This window comes from Passer montanus, unplaced genomic scaffold, assembly GCF_014805655.1.
Source record: "Passer montanus isolate IOZ18808 unplaced genomic scaffold, ASM1480565v1 scaffold1, whole genome shotgun sequence".
Taxonomy (NCBI): domain Eukaryota; kingdom Metazoa; phylum Chordata; class Aves; order Passeriformes; family Passeridae; genus Passer; species Passer montanus.
This window is the reverse complement of record NW_024356504.1, coordinates 18,868,458-18,891,575: the sequence shown is the minus strand read 5'-3', so window position 1 is coordinate 18,891,575 and position 23,118 is coordinate 18,868,458. Positions and strand designations below refer to the sequence as shown.

The 23,118-nt window shown below is 40.3% G+C and overlaps 1 protein-coding gene across 10 annotated transcripts in view; it reads right to left on the bottom strand.

Moving 5' to 3' along the window:
• Positions 1 to 23,118, bottom strand: part of KALRN (kalirin RhoGEF kinase) — a 474,406-nt gene that overhangs the window by 226,924 nt on the left and 224,364 nt on the right. For all 10 annotated transcript variants that reach the window (XM_039698296.1, XM_039698264.1, XM_039698216.1 and 7 more), the window contains exons 7-9: positions 22,670 to 22,861; positions 15,887 to 16,018; positions 11,529 to 11,759 (exon numbers count right to left, since the gene is read on the bottom strand). In XM_039698296.1, coding sequence (XP_039554230.1) covers positions 11,529 to 11,759; positions 15,887 to 16,018; positions 22,670 to 22,861 — 555 coding nt within the window. The remainder of the gene's footprint in view (positions 1 to 11,528; positions 11,760 to 15,886; positions 16,019 to 22,669; positions 22,862 to 23,118) is intronic.

Genomic DNA, 23,118 nt, shown 5'->3' with positions numbered 1-23,118 from the left:
CACAACTGTTCTTCACAGTTCTAATGCTAATTTGCTTTATGGTCTCTTTCAGAACCTCAGTTTGTAAAACAAAGAAATAAATTCTCCATCAGACAAATGTCAGATTAGGATAACATTATTATTACTGCTATCACAAAATATACATCTTGATAGTATCAACCCACTGAAACCTGTTACTAGTTTAAACAAGATATTTAAAGGTAAGTGACAACTAGAAAAGACTGAGAAAGCAAAGATGAGCTTTGCAACAGAGGATCTTCAATGCAAGTGCTGTGCTCCAGGCCTAGACAAGCACTCAGGCAATCCCCACTGTGTTTGAGTTGCTTACAGCACCACAGGGGAAACTTCTGATTCATATTGAATATTGAATAAAGGATATTGAATAAAGCTCTGCTTTGGGTTACTGTGGGGAGCAGATTATTTGATCATCCAGGTTATCAAGGCTTACAATCACAGCACATAGAAGAGACAGGTTTTGTAAGAGAACAAATCCCAGCTGGGTCAAAAGGGTCTTGGTACAGTCGTGTGGCAGTAGCAGAAAAACTCACCAGGATGGCAAATGCACCACTGCAGTAACCTAAAACATCCCTGCCAGGAACAGAGCCCTTTGGGGCTGAGCATCCTGCCAACATCTAAACACCTTTCTCCATGGGGCTCTGACGTCATTACAAACTAGAGGTAAAATATGAGAGCACAAACCAAGTGGGAAAGAAGCAGGAGAATAGAAATGGAGAAGTAGGAGAACAGGGATGAAAGAAAACCTTGAATGTTGTGAATGTTGTAAGTGGGTGCTCCTCATCAAGGTCTCTTCTATGATCTCTTGTCTTTTAAATAAATATCCTGGTGCCTCACAACATTTAAACTCCAAGTTTATATGTGCCAGGATGCGTGCAGGGAGAAAGGAGTGCAAGGCTATGTGTGACCTCCTGGCAGTGCTGCCCTGACACTGGGTCCTGCCCAGTGACTTAAACCTGCAGCACAGCTTTTCTCCTGCCACTGCAGCATCTCTTCTGCTGGTGCTTCCCGTCTGGCAGTCACTGCTCAGGCAAACCAGCTGTGCTCAACATACATGGCCAGGGCAGAGAAATCACAGCTCAGGACTGCAGGTAACTGGGGAAGGGCCAAGCTGCTGTGGTGTGTGAGAAGCTTTGCTGTAGCACAGAGAGCCCTGCTGAGCTGGGTACTGCCTGTGCCAGACCCAGCAGGGCTGGAACAAACAGCCTGGAATGTTTACATCCATGAGCAATGTCCTGCTGACTATTCCACATGTCACAGCAGAAAAGGATCCTGTGGGGGTTTAAAAGGCTGAAAGGTCAGTGACCTTACAGATGCACCAGAGAAGGCCATGGATAATGGCAGTGAGGAGCTGTTTGTCAATGGATAGCCCAGGCTCCTATGGCAGACAGGCAATGCAAAAATAAACTAGAATGTATGGGCAAGAAGGATCATTCATTAAAACCCTTTTCAGCAAGAAACAATCTTGAGCTGTTCAGAGAAAAGAGGAGATATTTAAATTATTCCAGGAGTGACACTCATGAGAAGAATAAAGGACATGTTTTGGACATTGAAAACCTGAGGAGGTAAGCAAGCAGGAACCATATCCAAAACACATTTTGATTGCTTAAAGTTACTTTTTGTTGGAGGAACAGGCAAAATAATAATAATAATAAAGTTTCATTTTGTGGTTTCCCTCCTCCCCAACAACTTTTCCTCCTTATTTGGGAAGGGAACCATCTGAAGGTCAGAATGTTTTATATGTTGCTGAAGCCAAAAATAAAAGTAATTTTCTCCATCCCTCAATACATGTTCCATCTAAAAAAATACAAAAGGCAGGGGAAAAAAATCAAGTCAAGAGCTTTCAAAACAAGGGGAGTGGAAAGGTGAAAGACCAATGGATAGACCTGAAATGTGTTTGGTTTGCATATTTTCACATTTGAAAGACATTTTTGTTAAAGGGAACCATAGTGTAACATAAAAGAAGTTTATAGCTGTAAAAGTATACAGGAATTGGAGCCAAGCAGCTCTGTCTAAATGTGCCTGAAGGGTTACCCCAGCCTAGGCAATAGCTTCCAGAACTACAATCCAGGTTACAGCTTCTAAAAACAAGCAAGAAGCTTTGTCTAAAACTTCCCTGTGAGAAATATGAAACAAAAGAAGTTGCCTAAAAGTCTCCTGTGAGCTAAAACTCTACATTTAGTCCAAAAGAGTGCACAACCTCTCTTCCATGGAAAGAAATACCAGAACTCTTCAGTCAAGCTGGTTTGGTAAGGCATCTAGAAGAACCACAGGAGATGCTACCAGAGCAAAGAGCTGCTGCCCAGCACAGCCAGGGGAGGTATGGAGGGAAGGCAGAGCTGTGAGAATGAGCAGAACTAACAGGAATGACTGGAATGGAGAGGAGCAGCAGGCAGAGACAGGTCATGGTGCCAGAGCAGCTCAGCCTAAGTTGGCTCTTGCTACCCAGCAAGACATAATCATCTCAAACCATGAGTGCAATTCATTATAGAGGGGGAAAGTAACCAGCTGGCTGAGCAGCTGCTCCATGGAGGAAAACACAGGGAAGAGTGTTAGAGTTCTACATTAGCAACTAGCTTTCATTGTGCTCTTTGTTGTTTGGCAAAGTTTTTTTCTCACATCAATGAAAATGCCTTTTGCTGGCCATCAGTCAAAAGCAATATGAAAGAGGATTGATCACTCTGAGTGACAGGCAGGACCATGAAAAAGCTAGGAGGCCTTATGAGGAGATAATTGAAAGGAAAGATCAAGGGAAACAAATGGAGTAGAAAAGAATGACTATTTTGGACTCCTAAACCAGTGCCTAAAATAGCATATTTATTTCTTAGCATAACATACCTTTATTTAATTTTTAGATAGTCCCAATAAATCCTATAAGATATTTCCATAAGAGGTAAAACTGGAGTAGCCATGACTTTGTTGGTTTAGAGCAGGGATTTGTGAATCAGACATCCTGACATGAAAAGTTCTAGTCATGAAGCTTGAAGTGACCTTTGGCAGGTTGCTCAACATCAACCTTTTAGAAAACCCATAATCCTGAAATGAAATAAACCTTAATAAGCGAGGAACACTACTATTATTGTTACTTCTTAAAGTTACAGGGCAGAAAGTTTTCTGGCATTCCAGTCTACATCCACTCAAAGACCTTATTTTTCTCCATGTCCTTATGACAATTACTCATTCTAGCAATTGCTTTCAAAAAAATATACATATAGCTGGAGAAAACTCTATTCTATTTCTCTTTCTTCACCACTGCAACCCTTCTATTTTTGCAGGGCTAATCAGTAACAGACAAGCCTAATTCTCTCTCCTCCTTTGCCATGACGCTAAGAGCCAACAATGCCTTTCAGAAACAATAAACTACACATGATATTTTCAGGAATCCTGACATGCAAACAATCCTGGGACAGAAATAGATAATGAGGACAGGACACATAATGACTACATATTCTGTTTAAGTGTAAGAGCAAATTTTAGCAGTTTGCTGAGGACTGACTTCCCATCAGAATGCTGCAAAGCAAATCTGGTATCAGGAAGACACTGAATGCCAAAAATGCCAAAATGGCATCACACAGGATTTGGGCTCCTGCATCCTAATAAATCCCACCCAACATCAGGCAGTGAAATGAAGGTCTTGTCTGAAGAGCCTACATTATCATCATTTCCCTGACAGTCTGGAATAAGAGAGGGAAGTATCCAGGGTACAATGAGACTCATTCTCAGGTGATGTCAGGGTAAAAAATATAAAAGGAAACTCTGCATTAGGCTCCTGACTTGGATGATTCAGTTATGCTTCTGAAGACAGGCAGGATAAATACAGACCATGGATCATTACACCTGCCTACAGAGAAGGAACTGCATCTTTATATTGCCTTCTCCATTTCTCCATGCTATGACTTGTTTCCTCTTCATCCACTGAAAGACAGATCCAAACCCTCCATGAGTCAGTATGGTTTCAGAGGGTTTCCACGAGAGCTTCTTAGCCTAAGAACCCAAACATTTGCCATTCAAGAAGTAGAAAAACAGACCATCTGAGAGGAACTAGGTATTGAAGGATAGACAATGCTCTGAACAAGAAAAGCACTTTTTGGCCAACAATGAAATTTTTTTTCTGTTCCTCTTCTCACTTCAATAGGTTCAGAGATCAAGCTGGCTCATTCAGATTTCTTCAGATCTTATCTCCCAAGACAGCTGTGAAGCTCATCAAAGTGTTCTTACACTGCTCATACATCAGTGCTAAATAAACTTCAGTTGGTAACTGAATCTGGCCCCTGAAGTTGGATATCCCTTACACTACTGCTCCGTGTATAAATTAAAAAGTGATCATTATTATTTTTTCATCAGTGACTCTTTAGGAGCACAAAGAACAATGGTCTGCTTGTCTTAAGAACTGTGTAAAGGAAGAATGAGACAACAGTTGTTTCCAGATAACTTCAATTTACACTTTAACTCAAATTATGAAGAGGATAGTGTAATGTTAATCAGAAACCTCTAAAGGATTTCCCAAATAAATACCTTTAAATAAAAATTTAAACCTATAGTTCTTTGTGAAGAATTTTGGCACAAAATAATACAAGATAATACTGGTCTAAACTTAAGAGCATTGTCAGACATTAAGAACATTAAGAGCTCCCTTTCTCTTATGTGAGTTTGAAGTATGTAAAGCAATTTACTTTTTAGGCTGATAGCTGCAGACCTCTGAAGTGTTCTTATACCATACAGTGACGAGTGGCTACAGGGTGCAAATGTCCCGGGTTCTGCCTAGACAAAAACACAGAGCCTGCCTCTACACCACAGCCACTGAATGTGCCCAAATTGCAACATGCCACATGATTGCAACCTCCCTCAGGAAGCTCTGCTGTGGCCCTTCAAAGGGAGGATTTCTAAGACATAATTATTGATAAAGAGGAAAAATGCATATTACTTCTTTAAGTTGTGCTCTTTTTCCAAGAACCCTGTCCTGTTTGTGTTGGAGAACCCTGAGCGCACTGCCAATAAATGCTCCATGTCTTTGTAAGCTAAAGGAGCTAGAGAAACACCCCTATGAATTCACCAGAAACTGAAGAAATATGTCTGCAATATTCCCCTTCCTAGTGTGGTTCCTCGTGCAGCAAATCCAACACAATCTGGTCAAGGAGTAGCAGGGGCTGTGTAGCTGTGCAGGGTGCTCTTACTCTGTACTCTGTCACCACTAGAGCTTAGAGAAAAACATCCATAGTCAGTAGAAATAATCTGAAACTCCTGCATAGTCCCATGCCACTGTGGGTTCAAATTAAGAAATGACAGTTCCTTTTTAACAGATCAAAATAAGCAACTAAATCACTCAGCAATGCTTGTTATTTAAGTGGCCATTTTCACTATATTTGCAGGATACTAATCAGCACAAATAAACCACCACTTTACTTCCAGCATTGGTTACTTCTAAGTCCTCTTCAGAAGATGAGTGGGGCTACAGATCTCTTCAATGCCTGGGCTCACACTCACATTGCCTGAAAATGTTCCCATTCCTTTGGCAGGAACAACAAGAATGGAATGAAAATTGCCATGAAAAAGCAGTTGACAAAATGTTTAATTGCACAGTCTGTGATGTGGACAGAAGCAAACAGAAACCCTTTTACTACAATTGTACATCCTTTACTGCATAAATAATAAAGCAGAGAAGTGCTACATCAGAGGTGTTAGAGATGTATGTGAGTTTGAAGACACACAGTATTAAGTTGGACCTTTAGAGATGTGTAGGTAAAAGTTGTATGGTGTCCTATCAGAATTGTCTGGTGAGATATTCATGTCAGATAATAAACCAGGGGAATCACCAACTGCTGGAAGGACAGGGTTAGTGAGAACAAAGGTATTTATCTCTTAGTCATGGATAACAAAAGATTATTTTCTTTCCTGTTTTATCCCATTAGGAGAAGATTGCCAAGAAGTTTTACCAGTATTGATTCCTTTTTCATTCTTTCTGGGGGGCAGTACAACCATACCTCTACTCACTATCACTTATGGCCAGTAAGGCCACACACTCCTTCTAAGCTCAGAGAAAGTACAGCACTAATACTCTGAAAATGTAAACATGTAACTGACAAACATTAAATGCATCTCATGACCACATCAATTTACCAAAAGAGTTGTGAAAATTCTCTAGGATGCTTTGAATTGTAATGTTTTAATTAATGGCTGACAGTGGGAGCTATTTAAAGGCTAAATCTGTTCAGATGGCACACAGAGCATGTGATGTACTCTTGCAGGGTGATGTGGCTGAAGTCATGTGGTAGTAAATATAATCTTGACTTAATTGTAATGTTCTTTTCCTTAGCAATTGTTTATGAATAAATCTCTTGTTTTACAAGACGCAGTGAAGGTATTATTATAAACAAAGCATAAAAGCAGATATATAGTCTCATTTTCTTTGTCTTTGAAACAAACTAGAACATGTTGGAAAACTACAGAATGTTGGAGAACTCTTCACTGCCTTGAAGAGATCAAAACAACCAAGTGTACACATGCAAATGGGGGAATAATATACAGACCTAATCCTCTAAAGTCTTGTGTGAGAGCTAAATGAAACATAAACTGCCTCAAATATCCAAGCATTCTTCTGCAAATGGACCACATAGATCACATGTATCACATGGAGTGCTCAGCATTCTCAGATAGTGTATGGAGACAGGCAGATGTTGGCAGGACATTTTTCCATACAAATGATGTCAGGATTATGTCCTGATCTGTTTTCTCTGCCAGTAAAAGCCAGACACATTACAAGTTAAAGTGCTTGGTTGTGAAGAGAGACAGCTTTTCCTCTTCAATATTCTGCAGTCTCCCACAGCAATGGCAGCTGGTAAATGTAATGATATCAGAATGGCCACATGGCCTTTTTATCCATCACCAGAAGGCAGATAACCACGTAAGGAAACCAAAACTATGTCCCTTAATGTATCTGGGCATGAAGCCAACAGAAGGCAAATCCCAAATTTAGAGAAATCAGATGAACCTGACACTAGTATAGCTTGACCTTCTCAGTAACCAAGAGGATTTGAGACATCAAATCCAGACTGCAGCTGGAAAGGCTGTTCCAGCTTTCTTAGCACTGCCTACCCTCTCACCAGTAAATGTTTGTCAGTGTTATCTTGCTGTTCACCACTGGTCTTCATCTGCCATAAGGTCTTCATCTGCTCCATTTTGCCATGCAGAGCCACCACAGCTAACTCAACACTGTTCACAGCCAAGAAAGCACCAGCACACACAGTACCTGTACATGCACCTATTCTTCCACTCTTCCACAGGCAGCCATCCCAACCAAAGTGAAGCAAGAAGAAAGTAGCACCAGCAGTGTTATTCAGAGAATCATGAGTCTGTGGAGAAACAGGCTGCCTGCACCAGGCTGTGCTGGCATGCAGGTATGGAAATGATGGAAAGACCGAGACTTTCCCTGAGATGCAATGAAGGATGCAGAATGAGAGTATCAGTGTGACTGTTCTGACATGAAAGTGTGCTAAAGTACCAAGTTCAAGGCTTGCCCAGATAATTTCAATAATGCATCAAATGGGTCTCCTTTCTCCTTCTACTTTAACAGGTGTGCTTCACTTGAATGAGTTTATAGAGTGGAGAATTCAGATGAAAGTCTTGCTCATGGGAAATAAAGGGGATGGGGAGGCAGTGGAGTGAAGAACAGCCTTATGAACTTTCTTCAGCTATTTCTAGGGTTGTTTGATAACATTTCATGCTACAAGCTTTTTGCTACCCTTGCTGTTCCATGGTGTTTCTGTTCATGTTAGAGTGCAGAGATGCACGAAGAGGCTGGCAGGATAAATTGGGACCTAACAGTGCAAAGCAGTGGGAATGTGACAAAACATGAGAAGTTTTAAATCTCAACAGAAATGGAAATGGCGTTAATCTGATGGTAAATAGACTGCAGAAGGGGAAGACTCAGAGCAGAGAGGAGCAAAAGGGAAAAGGTAGCAAAAATGGGCCAATGCATCTGCAGCCACTACAAAATAACAGCATGAAAGTAAAAGGGATTTTTCCTCTCTCATGCAGGACAGAATCTCAGCATCTCCTCCCACAGCTGTGTTCTAAAGGGATCAAACAGTGCAGTTCTTCCCTGTCTGAAACCAGAGAACTTCTAAAAAACAACTGAAGCAATGAAGTATTTTACACACTCAGCAACCCAACATTTTTATAATGATCCTAAATACTTTTGGTGTTAAAAGAGTTTCTTGTCAGTTCCTGCCTGTGTTGAACCTCATAGCAGCTCACAAATTTTCTTAACTGCTGTTGCTTTTGTGTGAATGGTGCTCTATTTCCTGGGAAGGCTGCAAATGCAGTTTCACACCATTTATTTTCTTTCCTTCTTTAAAACACTATATATTCATAACTCGGCATCCTCAGCACACCATTATTTATCTTGGTTCACATGTGCAAATGGATGTAATTGTATTAATACATCGATGTAGTAGCAAATAGCCTTGTAAAATGTCTGATGTGTGAGGTAGTGATTATTTCTACTGATATTTTATAGCATAACATTTCTTATATTAACATTGTAATTTGGCAGAGTTTACACTGTTTTTTATACAGCACCATGTGTATTTTAGTTATGCTGTAACTGTAGGGATTTTGAGCAGTTCATGCTGAAACCCAGCTAGAATCAGAAGTATTTCCTCGACAGTGTGAACCTCTGAGAACACACCCTGATGTGCCATTAGTACATACAGCAGGTAGCCTTGCCTTGCAAATGGTGCAGATAACTGGAAATTATATGAATGAGCCCTGCTGAACACAGGTTAACTCTCAAATCCAGTTCAAATGGCACACACTTGGCCTACACAAAGCCTTCAGCCAATTAATCAGTTCTGCAAGATCTCTCTATTATCTCCTATTATTCCACGCCCAAATACTCAATCCCTCTGACAAGACTAACCAGAGAAGTTAGGTAAGCACTTACTGGTCTCTCAAGGTCCATAAGAGTCTCGTCTTGGAGATGTCTTTACCAAAATCTATTCATGTTAATAGCAGACTGAGAGGATGCAAAATAATCTCACTGTCTTTATTAAGACATGCAACACAACAAAAACCTGTCCCTATTAACATCCAGTGTGAGACAAGATTGATGCACAACAGGTGACATGACAAGATAGGTATGGATGAACAAGTGAAGGAGTCAGAGGTTATCTTTCACCAGAACTTTTACTGCACTGGGCAACAGCTGGAGAGGGTGAGCCACAGGATATCCTGACAGGGAAAACTGCACCTGTGAGAAACTGTTGAATTCTGAGCTGTGTGAGAGGAACATCTTGGAGAAACTATGCTGTATCATTATGTGTTTAGAAGACAGAGAAGTCTAAAAACTCTCTTGTCAGGATTTCTTCTCCCACATCTTTTCATTTTAGACTTGAACTAGGGGGAACTAAGTTGAAGGTTATTAAATTTTGACAAGGTAAGAAATTATTATAGATAAATGTTGCTTATGATCAGTGGCAATATACAGGTAGACAGCTTCATCTGCCAACACTGAACAAAATAAGCATAATAGGAATTGCATGACAGATATACAGGAGGTGATTAGTTTAAAAAAAAAGCCCCCATCAACATACTCAGATATCTTCCTCCTCCTCATGGAATCTACAATTCATATTTCTGTTTAGCTGATAATTCCATTTATGAGTTACAAAGCATTTATCTTGAATAGTACAGATGTTTAGTGAACAGAATGATTCATCTCTTCCTCTCTACTTTCTAAGTAGGACAAAGAGATGCCTCCAGTGTGTGCTAGGATGGAAGCATGTCTGTCATTAAGTTGTTGCTTCCCAGATAATAACTACCCATTAAGAGAAAAATTTGGAAAGAGTGCTGCCAACAGAACTCACACAGAGTAATCCTCTCTCAAGTGATTTTGCTCCAGAGACTCTTACTGCCTGTTTCTTTTTCTCTTACCAAAAGTCACAGTACATAAAAAGACCTGCTCCTTTTGAAAACCAGTGACAGAGCTTCATTGCTTTGCATGTGTAGGAAGTAAAAGTGTGAATGGGTTTCATGAATGAACCTCATAAACACCTCTACTGAATTCAGAAGATGTAAGAAAGTTTCAGTTTGGAAAGACTGAACAAAAGTGTAAATCACCCTATGGAATGAAGAATACCTAAGATTCTTATTGATGTTAAATACCAGAATTAGAAAAATTATAAAATCATCAGAATTTAAAAAACACTTGATTTTTCAGATTTTAGCCCTAAAACTGTATTAACTTCATATCATTTGCTGAGAGTATTCTGACTGAATACCAAATACATGCTCTGTTTAATATATAGCTTATGAATTTCATTACCATGCAGTATGTTTGCTGACACATAATGAAAGAAAAGTTGCTTAAATTAAGCATCTGCTACATTCAGTCCTAGTTTTAATTATATATATCTCATGAATATTTTTGTGGTTTTAGAGGAAAACCACAGGTAGGTAGAAATACTGGCAAATTTTTGAAGACTGACAAAGAAATGGTCACAAATATTTGCAAGGCACATCTCCAGCTACAGTTCTGTCTGTGCTGGTGCACTCTAGTTATGGCACTAATAGCACCACATTGAATAACAATTGCCTGTCTCCTGTCCTTGTTGGTTCATGTCTGTTTTGCATGTGACAGCTTTGTCACTCCATCTCTGCCTCATTTTTCACTTGGAGGAAGGCAGTGGCATAAAGAACCCAAGGGACATTAGAATGCTCCATAAACGTGATTAGAGCATTCAGCCTCTTCATTTAAAGCAAGTACCATATTGCTCCCAACATCTGCTTTGGGCTGTAATGGGGCCCTTAAACAAACCACACCACCCTGAATGAGCAGAGCCCTGCAACATCTGTTGATTGTGCCTGCATAGTTGGCAGCTACAAACATGGCATCTCATACCTACTGTCACTCACACTCTTGTGCTGGCACTCATATGGATTCCTCTGGGAGAGAAAAGTTATCCACCTGGAGCTGAGGTTCTCTGAGACAAGCCTGTGCTGTATAAACTGTATTTGTGTGAGGAGGGCTCTGAGCATTGGGGTGTGCACTTCACTGGAGCCAGCAAACTCATAGCATGGGTTTGTGTACTCCATAAGTGGTAATAGTACAAAGATCATATAAACAGCACCACTAAATTGTCAGTTTACATTCTTTCCACACTGAAAGGTGAAACACATCACAGTTCAATTGCTTTTTACACTTGAAATTATTTTTTCTATTAAACATCACTTTCTCAGGAACAGTAGAGTACCTATAGCTAATTGCTCACTTGTGACAAATTAACCACTGAAAACAGTGTCACATTCTTACAGGGAATGGACTGATCAATATTCAATGGACTGATTGATGATTTCCAACATGAAACCGAGAGATGCTGAAAGATGCATTAGGATTTTAGCAGATATCTAGAGCTGTGTGTGAAATCTTGGTTATGGCACCAGCTTCTGGATGAGTCACTAACCTTAATGGCTGTAAATAAAGGGTCATTTTTTTATCTCTTTAGTAGGGATATTACCTGTTGAACATCCTGCTGGAAAACACAGAGCTGCAGCCTTTGATGTAGCCGGACCTTTCTGTGTTGCCAGATGCTTTCTAGGCGGCGCTGGTGATGCAGGACTTCATGTACCACATCCAACACCTGGTGAACAGCCTTGGAGTAGTTTGCAGTAGCAGTAAGGGATTCAGAATTTCCAGGACTCAAGGGACGCTGTAGGACATCCAGCAAAGCTTTTCCATCCTGGCTCACCTGAATGAAGAAATAGGTCTGCTTCACTGCACTGGTACTTACATATCTGACAGCTGGCAGAGAACAGCCTAGCTCATTCTTTTTCTGCTGTGTTTTCCATATTTCAGTCAAAAAGGAAGAAAGAGCTAATAACATCTCTTTTTGACTTGTACTTACACATTCAGCACTTGCCTTTGCTTCCTAGTGGCCCTGCTGTGTCACTCAGCAGGAGCACAGGTACAGCACTGCTGGGGCTGCACACAGAGATCCCAGGGCTTTATTTCACTGTGACACTTGGGCACTGAAAATTCCTGACACACACTGCTTGGTGACAGGTGGCATTTGCAAGAGCAGGCCTATCTTTGTGAGGAGGTGGCATTTTAAGAAAACCACAGATGGCAGAGTCATTCATATTCTGTATAATAAGGGAGAGTCCTTCTTTGTAGGATTACTAAGTATGTCTATACATTAAGAAGTGTGACATTCCATTCTGTATTTCATTCAGTGGCAGCGAAAAATAAATTAGTATATGACTGATTCTTTTCTTCCCCAGGAACAGCTCAGAGGGACCTATGGTCTCAGTTTTCAATAGACTATGAAGTTTGCTGGGAAATACAAAGCCCTTTGCGCACATGTAACCTTTTTCAAGCATATTAAAAGATATTTAGAGATGCAAAGGCATTTGGGCATTTAAAAAATCAGAATGCCTGGGTTTTTAATGTCAGATTTTTTTTCTGGAACATCCCTGGACCATTTTCATATTGCAGGGGCAAAGTGGCAGATTAAACTATAAAAACCAGATTTCTGCTAAAAAATGTGTGCATGCACTGATTCTCGAAAAATGGCTTCTTGAAATAACTTTTCAGTTCCAGATTACAAAATTAAAATATTTTGTTTAACTGAAATGGTAAATGAGGACACTATCAGAATCCTTCTTTTACCAGCCTACCCTCTGAAACAAACTGCAGTGAAAATAACAAGTTTTCCTGAAAGTGTATTTGTAAGCAATCCCAGTCACTGATCCTGACAGAAAATAGGGTAATGAATCTTCTTCATCCAGTTCAGATTTTGAATATTATCAGTCAAAGCTAGCACACATCTCCAGGATTTCCATGTCTCATTTATTCCTGTATTATAATTTGCTTAGTCAAATGTAGCAAATGTCCTTTTAATGCCCTAACTTTTGGCAAGCCATGCCACGTTCTGGTCTGTGGTAGCACCAGGTATCTGGTGCTTTTTCAGAAAAACCAAGAGACCTTTTGAGATGCATACTGGCAAAAATTGGAGTAAAATCTCATCATACTTGGTGGCCTTAGGAAAATTCTTGTGGTTTTTTTTTTAAGTATTCAAGGTAATTTGGAACTAGACCAGGAAATAACTGGAGAGTACAAAGGGAGTGGCTTCCCATACTCAATTTCAGTTGCTGCTGAAGATCAGCTGGAATAATTTGCACATGCTGGAGCCTTTTAGGGTCACAGAGGGAACAACAGCAGTGGATAGTGGTGATATGATTGAGGATTTCGGGAGGAAACATTGAGGCACAGGTGTTACCTTGGCAAGATTATGGAGATGGCATTAGCTGCTAGTCAGGAAGAAGCAGCTTCCAGAGGAAGAAGATAAGGCATACTACATCCTATTTTATCTGTGGGAAGACAAGCAGCAACTACTTAATTGCTGGGAACAGGAAACCAAGGCCATGGACACATGTGGGTGCAGATTATTAGACCAGAAACTCACTCTTTGCACTGGCTAAATCCACTGTGTAATTCACTGTGTTTCTGTTACTGGGATTTGGGCTTAGAGGTGGTTTGAATCACTCCCTGGGTGGTGTTCCAATGGTTTTTAATAGAGTCCCTGCTGATTTACACTGCTACAATCACAGCAGAACTGGGATTAAAAATAAAGGTTCAAAAGTTTAGCAGTAAGAGATGAGATTGCACAGAAAATATAACACACATGTTTTACTCAGGAAAACTTTCTTACAAAGTTTGTGCTGTAATGCAGACCTATTAAGAGCTACACTTCACTGTCTGTTACTCTTTTCTCTTCTATGGGATGTAGGTTTTTATCTGTTTCATGGCAATTTGCTTCTGTTGCCAGTCTAAAAAGCCTCAGAGATTACAAGTTATGATTTTTCCCTAATGGGGATAATCTCCTGGTTATTCTCTGGACAGACAGAGATAAAACACCAGATCTGAAGTAATTCCGTTGTCCTGTTAATAATTATTAATACAAATCAGAGGCTATTAGAAGTGCTCTTCTGCGCTCCAATTTACACCCTTGTCCCAACACACTGGACTAAACAAATCAAAAGAAGCATGGTGACCATCAGGTAACCGTGGTACTTCGTATTCTCAAGGACAACATCGATATTCCAGGGTTTCATATCATCTGCAGCTCTGAAATTCTTCAGCTTAAAAAGTCTGTTTTCTCAAATTGTGACTATTATTGCATTCCCAATCAATAGCTCAGAAAATCCGTGCTCTCAGAGTTCCCCAATGAGCAGATTTCAGAAAGGAACATCCTCACAACTGGAGAAGCCACCTACTGTGTTTTTTCATTCATTACCATGTTCTCCTCATAACTGCAAAAATAAATCAACAAAAATCTTTTCATGTGATTATTTTTAAATTTTTCAAGGATTGTGCAAGGAGACAACCAAAACAACCCAGGTTAGTCACATCACTTCACTTACATCTTATTTACAACATACTTTGAAGTATTGCAAAAGTCTTAAGCTGAATGGACCTGCACCCCATGACTTGCAATCCCAGTAAGGTGTAAGATCCAGTGCTGCATTTGTCAAAGCAAACTGCTGCTGGACTCTGGGAGACTTTAGCTCACCACCTGACACAAAACACACACACACTCCTATCACCTGCAGATATTCCAGGCTTTGTGGTAGGGAAAGGATAGGCAGAATGCAAATGCTTCTGAAATAGTTATGTAACCTTGGGTGAACCAAAGGATAGATTTTGTTGTGCTAGTGGAATCATGCTATGGCTAGGGAATAAGTGAAAATCTGCAAATATCCATTATAGTGGGCTGGGAAGACCTCCGGAGACTTGGAAGTGACAAGACTAATGGTGCCATCTGTGACACATCTACAGTTTGCACTAGGGAAAAAATGGTGGTTTAGAGAAAATATATTCCTCTATGATGACCAGAGCAAGGCATGAGCAAGTGGAAGACACATATATCTATATATATATATATATATATTCTGTCTTGGAGTCTTCACTTGGTAATTTACTAAGTATAGCAAACACTACCACAGTCCTCCAATCCAGCTTGTAAAACCCTGCAAGGAGCAAAAATCCAAAATCCCTTCACAGCCAGAGAGACACTCCAGTACAGCACACTCCAGTACAGCACACCCCAGTGCAGCACAGGGGAACTGACTTTTTGTCAGTAGCTTTTACTTTATGCTGTAGCCTGAATGGGGAAAAAAACAAGTAAAGAACTTCATGTGGGTTATTTTTGACAAAATTCCAGAGAATTTGTCTCAGCATTCTTGGCATCCTCTTTTAAAGGAAAAAAGCACATACCCTATTTAGGTCGGAGATATTTTATAACAATATATACAAATACATCTGAGATGGTGCTTAGGGATAGGATTTATTGGTAGATGATAGTTTTAGCTCAGCAGTTGGACTCAGGATTTTAAGGGTTGTTTCCAGCCTCAATGATTCTAGATTCTATCTAAAGCAAAGTCATTTGAGCATTTGTTGCAATTAGGACTTTACATCTCTTTGACTTGTACATTGAAGGAGAAAGCCTTTGGCATCCTTTGAGCCATTAGCATACCTGTGCTATGAGCCAGGACTCATGCACAGAAGGAAAGCAAAAGGGGTACTGGCAAAAAGGGATTCCCAGTTCAGCAGAGACAGTGAAATGCCTCTTCTTTGTGGTGCCAACACTGGTTTTAGATTTCATTTCTGTATGATTTGTCCTTTGGTTCTTCCCTTACAAGCAAATTGCTGGGAAGTCATGTACTACAGCCTGGGATTGGGTCTGACTCTATCTTTGAAAGAATTGCAGGAATGGAAAGGAAATCCTACCTCACTTAGAAAAGCTAAGCTCCTAAATGCAGCCATGCATCCGTTATCACTCATAGGATACCCACATTTGCTCTGGGAAGCACATACCTCTGTGTAGGCCTGGGTCACTTGCTCATAGAGGGTCTGGTGATGGTGGATGGCCAGCTCCAGGTCTTGCATTTCTGAGGGGAGGCCTCCATCACTGCACATTTTGCACCAGGCATCCACACCTGAAAGGAACTGAAACAATTCCAGGAGCAATGAGCAACAGTGACACAAACCAACCTCATCAACATTAGAAAACTTTGCAGAGTGCCACACATGACTGCAGCAATGACTGAGGAGAACACAGAAGTTACAAAGGAGTCCTCTTGGGCACCTTGGAAAGGCACATTCCTGTCACCTCCTCAGCACCTGAAGGATGCTTAGATCCAAAGGAATGTTTTCTGTCTCTTCTGGATTAAAAATAAATGCTTATTTAAGCAGGCTCAGAAAAAAAACCCCATTCCAAAAGCCTTTGCACACCATCAGGGAGTCTACAACACTGCAAAAGGGAGGCTGTAACATGTTTAGAGAAAAAACACCAGTGTGAAGCAGAAAGGGCACAGTGACAGCTCCAGCTGCCTTTGGCATTGTCTCATCTGTCTGTCTTCCCTCATTTACCTGTCCTTAAAACGACTCACGTGAGGAACAGAAAACTCCCATTTAAAATCACTGCTGACATTAATTTCAGTGAAAGGCAAACAGTCTGCATTCAAGGAGCTCCCATCCCAGGTCCAGCTCAGTGGGGTTACTATTAGGATGCCAAGGTTTAAGCCCCTGTGTCACACATGCTTCTGGCCCAGGTCAGCAGTGATCAGATACCATTACCATCTGATGGCTGCTAAGCAGCCAGCACAAAATGAGCTGCTGGTCTCAGTCCAGTTCCTGGTGGGCAGATGTCCATGAAGAGGGAGAAAAAAGAAAGCATTGCCATTGCAATTGATAGGGTTTAACACCTTGGTTGGAAGCCTTAACAGCCAGCCAGAAACTGAACACTCTGGGGGGCAAAGGGGTGAAAAAAAATAATTTTCTACTCTAAAGGCCTCCAGAGCAGTGCTGATGCACTTTGGCAGAACAAACTGAGGAAGCTCTCTTGGGTGCTGCCTGTTCTGTAAAAGAAAAGAGGAATTTAGTCTCTAAGACTCCCACCCTGTTTTTCTTTAAAGCAGGGCTTGGTTCAATGACACAGCTCACATGTTCATATTTTGTCCATATGAGCTGCCTAATGCCACCTCATTATTTCTCATTAATGCTTTCTCTTCCTCCATCTTTCTGTTAAACCAGCCTGCCACACCTTGGGCTATTTATAAAAAAGAACAGCTAATTATATAACAGATGTAGTGCCCTGTAGGACGAATGTATAATGCCACAAAAGCACCCCAGGATCACAGCTTTGTCACCTCCTGAAGTGCTCACCTGTGGCTTGTTAGTTAGGCACTCACTCACAGCATGAAGGGCTGTGAGGTTCAAACGAAAGAATTCCAATTCAACTCTGTCTCTGGCATCAGCATCCTTTTTTATTGGTAGTGTAAAGCTATTCACCATGCTGCTGTGTAATCAAGGCTCTAAAGTGCTTGCACTGTAAACACTTCATGCACAAAGATTTGGACAAAAGACGAATTTATAAGAGTTCATGTCTACAAAGTACAAATCTACCAGTGACAACTGTGCTTTCTAGAAAGCTAGAGGCAAGGATGGCAGGCTCTCCTGCACTGGTTTGACTTATGATCTGCTGAATCTGTTCAGATGAAATCCCCAAACATCCTTGCACAAAGCTGAAGTCATCACATTTTGTGCCAAAGTAATGGCATTCACATGATTTCCGATGCAGTTTAAGAGCACAGAGCTGGGAGCAATCCCTTTTGGGGCTGTTCCATGAACCTCTTGGTTGAAACAGTGAACAAAAGACCTTTACACCTCACAGACGAGTGCTCCTGCAGCTGGAATCACACTGTTATGGTTCTTATCAAAACTGCTGATTCTACCCATGTCAGTAAAAGCTCTTACAGTCATGTTACTCATCTATTGTCACATTTCCAGACTGTGATTTGCACAGTATGTGGGAGAAGTCTCAGGAAGATCCACTGCACACGTCCACCTTGCTGGTTTGCATTTATCTTTTGTGTATAGACAATGTCACAATTACTTTGTTAATTTTGCTTCTGCCACTAGCAAGAGCAGTTGACATCATCTGTTTTAAGAAGTTTAAAGGGATGCAGCCTGTCAGGGTTTGATATTCTGACACAGTGCAGAGTGATCTGTGCTGTGTGTGCAGAATCATGCAGGAAGAGCAAATAGAGGTTTTTTAGGGAGTGTTGCAAAGTGTGAGTTCAGGCCATAGCGCTATTGATTTGGAAATTTTCAAAATAGCAGATTTGTTAATTTTTATTATTTGTCACACACTGTGGCAGACAAAAAAATTATTTAAATGTAACCCTTCATTCTAGAAGCAAATTCTTATTACAACACAAAAATCACCATTTGACTGAGCTGCAAAAACTTGCATTTAAAATTGTAAATTGCTAACTGTTAGTTTGGAACAGGAGTCATTACTGCCTACTAGAACTCAATACCATTTAAATGAAATGCTTAAATTCATAATTATTTTATTGACTAGAATATCTCCTACTGGGAACATAAAAACCCTTTAAATATGATTTGAAATGACAGGCTAAAATAATTGTCCATGCTTTACAAGGATTTAGGAAAGATTAGGAAGAATGTCTCTCAAAAATTAAAGAAGTGCCTACAGTACCTTTGCGTCTCTGATCCAATCCAAAAGCATCTTTAAAATGATGACCTACACTTACTCCTAATTCTCAACCTGAGTTGCAAATTCTGTATGCAAATTCTAACAGGTAATAAAGGATTCTCAGACTTCTTACTACTTTTCCTCAGGGACTACTCTGCTATACCAGGTGGCTGCTCCAAAGCACAGCTCAGACATTTTGTACTCTGCATTACTTTATATTTTTTGCTCAATCCTTGCTCACTGTTTGCCTCTGTGTGGAAGCTGCAGGATAACCAGGGTGGTTCACCAGGACCCAGAAAATCTAAAACAAAATTCTAGTGTGCTTTCATGCCAGAATGGCTGTGGGGAAAGATGGGAGGACAACCATGAAGCCACTTTCCTCAGTGACTCTTAATACCTCCTGCTATTCTGAATTTTTCAATTTTTTTAATGAAGCTACTTGTATTTTTCCTGATGCTGTTTCTGGAATTTCCCTATATATTTTGGTCTTAGCCCTGCATCTTATCAATATTAAGATAATATGGCTCTTTTTTCTTTCCTCTTTTCTTTTCTTTTCTTTTCTTTTCTTTTCTTTTCTTTTCTTTTCTTTTCTTTTCTTTTCTTTTCTTTTCCTCATACAGGGGAGTTGAAGATGTGCTTAGAGAGATCCAGGCAGAGCTGAGAGATGAGACCAGTAATCTTCCTGGTTGAGGAGTAAAGTAATATGAAACAAATGGTCAAGGGTCACTTTTCTGAGAATCAGCATAAATATCTATTGTGTGCACTTGACAGCTACTACCTTGAACAGTAATTCTGCTCATGCGCTTCTGAGGGTAGACTCTGAGCCAGAATTAATTGGTTGGCTAATTCAAAACATTAATTTGTTCATTCTGACAGGACCTGTAGAGTGAACATTTTATGTACACTTTAGCCTATTCAGAGATTACATCCAAAATGGGGAGGACACCTGTGTGGGTGCTTCCCCCATCTGGTGGCTGGTGAGCTGGAATCTCATCTGGAGTAAATCAGCAAGTTCTCTTGAAATCTCAGTGAGATAAGACATGGTGTCCTACATCCTCCTGACACTTTGAAGAGCTTCAGACACACATAAACCTAGAGAAGGAGATTCTCTTTTGCTCTAGAATATCTCCATGTTTGCATGAGAAAGGAAAATTTAAAAAAAGAAAAGGAAAGGAAAAAAACACCACAGAATTGAGAGATGTGTAGCAGGTGAAATGGCAGGACACTTGGGAAACACCTCCACTGAATCTGTTGAGTGGTACCTTGACCTGGACAAAGTGGTTGTTTTGACTGCAGTCTACTGGCTTTGGATCAGACACTTGTGTTGAAGACTGCCTAGCTGGAGGCTAAGTAGTTGGCAAGGTTTGTCTTGTTTGCTTTCTTTTCTTCTATTTTTTTCCTCTTTGCTGTTTTCTTGTTGATGGTTTAGTACGTACTAGTTGTGCTTAAAAATTTAAGAAGGACAAGTATGTGCACACACACTAAAGAAAGGGGAAAAAAAAGGAAAATAAATAAATAAAGCATCCAGGAATGAATTCAGCTGAGTCCCATTCATACATGCCACATGTATCTGAAATAAAAGCCAGGAAAGCACTGTGATTCTGAGGCACATGAAGACAGATGTGAGGTTCAATTCCCAGCAGAGTTGACTTAGCCTTTCATCCTTCCAAACCAGACAAATTGCATTCTGTGCAGTTTTCTGTGTGGGGTCTTTAGGAAGAGACCTTGAAAAAACAAGTTTCTTCCTGCTCAGGTTGCATATTATCGATATTTCATAAATCTCTGTCCCCAGCCAACAGTTCTCTTGCAGGCTGGGGTGTGCTAGAGGCTGAAAGATTATGGTCCTAGAAGACTGGCTTCCTGTTGGCATCACAGAGACCTTCAATCAACAGCAAGGAATGAACAAAGAGACTGCAGCACTGGAGAAAGAATGACAATCTGCACCAGAGATCGGTGAGAGGGTAGCAGGGATACACTCTGGGAGAAATGGCTGCAACTGCAACAGCAGAAACCTTTGTTCTCTCATCTGCACCAGAGATCGGTGAGAGGGTAGCAGGGATACACTCTGACACTCTGGGAGAAATGGCTGCATCTGCAACAAGATTAGCCTTACTGAGAGAACAAAGGGAGCAAAAATAGATTAGATCTGCAACAGAGGAAATAGTGGGTTTATCTGAATCTTTGCTTCACAATACAGCTCTATTTGACAGTAAGCCCTATTTATTGTAAAATAATGAAGCCCTGATTTGAGTTTAAAAAAAAACCCTGGCTGATGCCAACTAATAAAAAGTCACATTTGGAATGAATATTTGATAGACAACAGACTTAGTTACAGACCAAATCTCAAACACCTCACTAGTTATACTATAGAGAGGTTAAATGACCAAATTATTAGCTCAAGGCATTGGTTTATGCCAGAGTTACTGAGGCAGGGATGAAATTTTAGTCCTGGCTCATGGACATGGTGACACCTACATTTCTTTTTTGTAGCTGAGTTCACAGGTCTCACTTCAGCATTGCTATTCCACTTAATTTTCTCTTACTGCAAGTGAGGAGCAACTGCTGGCTCAATTAGCAAATTTTCCTGTCTGTTAATAATGAGAAATTGGCTCCTGTCAGAGAGTACAAACTTCAGTTTGTTGGGAAGAGGTGCCAGGCAGGTCAGTATAGTTTTCTGGTTTATTGCCTTTCATGCTGCACAGTACCTCAGCAGCTCAGAGACAGCAAACAAGACTGACACTTCAGAAAAATTGGGAGTCACTCATTAAAAAAAAAGAAGGAAAAAAAAAAGAAAAAAAGTAGTAAAAACTACCCCAAACATAACCAAGAAAACAAGAACTATCTAATTAATTAATAAACTCTAACATTTTAATTGTGACTACAGACTGCATACATAGCCTTTCTTTGATTTTCCTTTATGAATATATGATGATTGACCAATTATTAACATGAAGACTACACCTAATCTCTACAGTGCCCATTGTAAGGAGATGAAAGGTTTTGTAATGGGCATCTTCTTAGAATATCAGTCCCATCAAAGGCACTGAGTGTGCTTACATGAGTAAGTGCCCAGTAGGGTGAGTAATTGCTCTATGCTATTGCCTGTTGTCAATAAGAAGCAGGGACTAAAGAAAAATCCATTGTAATTTTACAGTCAGAAACAACAATGGGGAAAATCTTTACTCTTTAAAATAACCTTTTCTACACATATCTTCTGGTTTAACAGACACAGTTTCATTAGCTCTTACAATTTCTTCTCCAGATGCTTCAAGTATGGGTTATTTTATAAATATCAAGTACACCCACTTAGTAGCTTTGGTATTAACTACTTGGAAAAACAAGTACACAACAGTGAAGAGAGCCCCAAAGCAGTGTTTGTCACTGGAAAATTAATGTAATCAACAAATCATCCGTGTTGAAGCATCATCATTAGGTGAACCTGGTTTAGATGCAAAAAAAGCACAAGGTTTATTCAGTGACATTTTAAATCTTTAGTCTAGCTATGAACTATGGAACCGTTCTAGTAGTTGTTAAAGACACAAAACAAGTTCAGGGGTATGGAAACTTTTCTTTAATGTCCACAGCTGTCTCTGAAATCTCTGCTCAGTGATGTCTAACAAAGTCTGGAGCTATGGAGAGCATTGTAAGTGTTGGAATGAATTCCATAATATTCATTAACAATAATATTCCTTGGCTCCTAGAAATTGCCTGCTGGTCTACACCTTTGTCATGTGTGCAATGTTCCTCAACACATAGCACATATACATGAGGGCAGATACTGTTTTCCTGACTATAATAATGCTGAATTTATTCATAGCACTAATGAAATATTAGAAACAAACCAGCTTGTTAATGCATCAGTATACTTCAGTTATGATCAGATCCTTTCTCATTACTAAAGTGAAAACATGTCTTACCCACAAGGGGACATGGGCTGTTTTTAGGGTGAAAATATTACTGTTTTTGGGACACTGAGCCCCCAAGAACAAAGCTCTCAGCCTCACTGTACATAAGCCAAAACCCATCAAGCAATAACTGCAGCATCACCTTTACTGAGGTAGCAGGGGACCATTCTGCCTCTCCCCAGAGCCACTCACCTGTTCAGCTTTCTGGTGGAAGACAGCAGACATGGCTAAGATGGTGCTGCGCTCATCCAGAGCTGCAGCAAAACTCTTCCACTCCTGGTCCAGCTGGCTGGATATTTGTTTGATTTGCTGGGAAGCATAGTGGCCTGCCTCGGAGAGCCGTGATGCCACAGACATGATTCGATTGATGTTGACATAGGCATTCTGAAAATTAAAAAGCACACATAAATAAAGAGAAGGAAGAACTGTGACCACCCTCTGCATTCATTACACATTCCAAACCATCAGCTGGAGTAAAGCCAGGCAGTTCAGTGAGAGCAATCAACCACCTGCTTCAACGTGCCTGAATAGCAGGCAGACTACCTTCCACTCTCAAAACACATCCCTTTGGATTCTTTCTGTACATCTATGCCATTATCTAACACTCTTATCTCCCCCTCTCTACTTGAATTTATTTATGT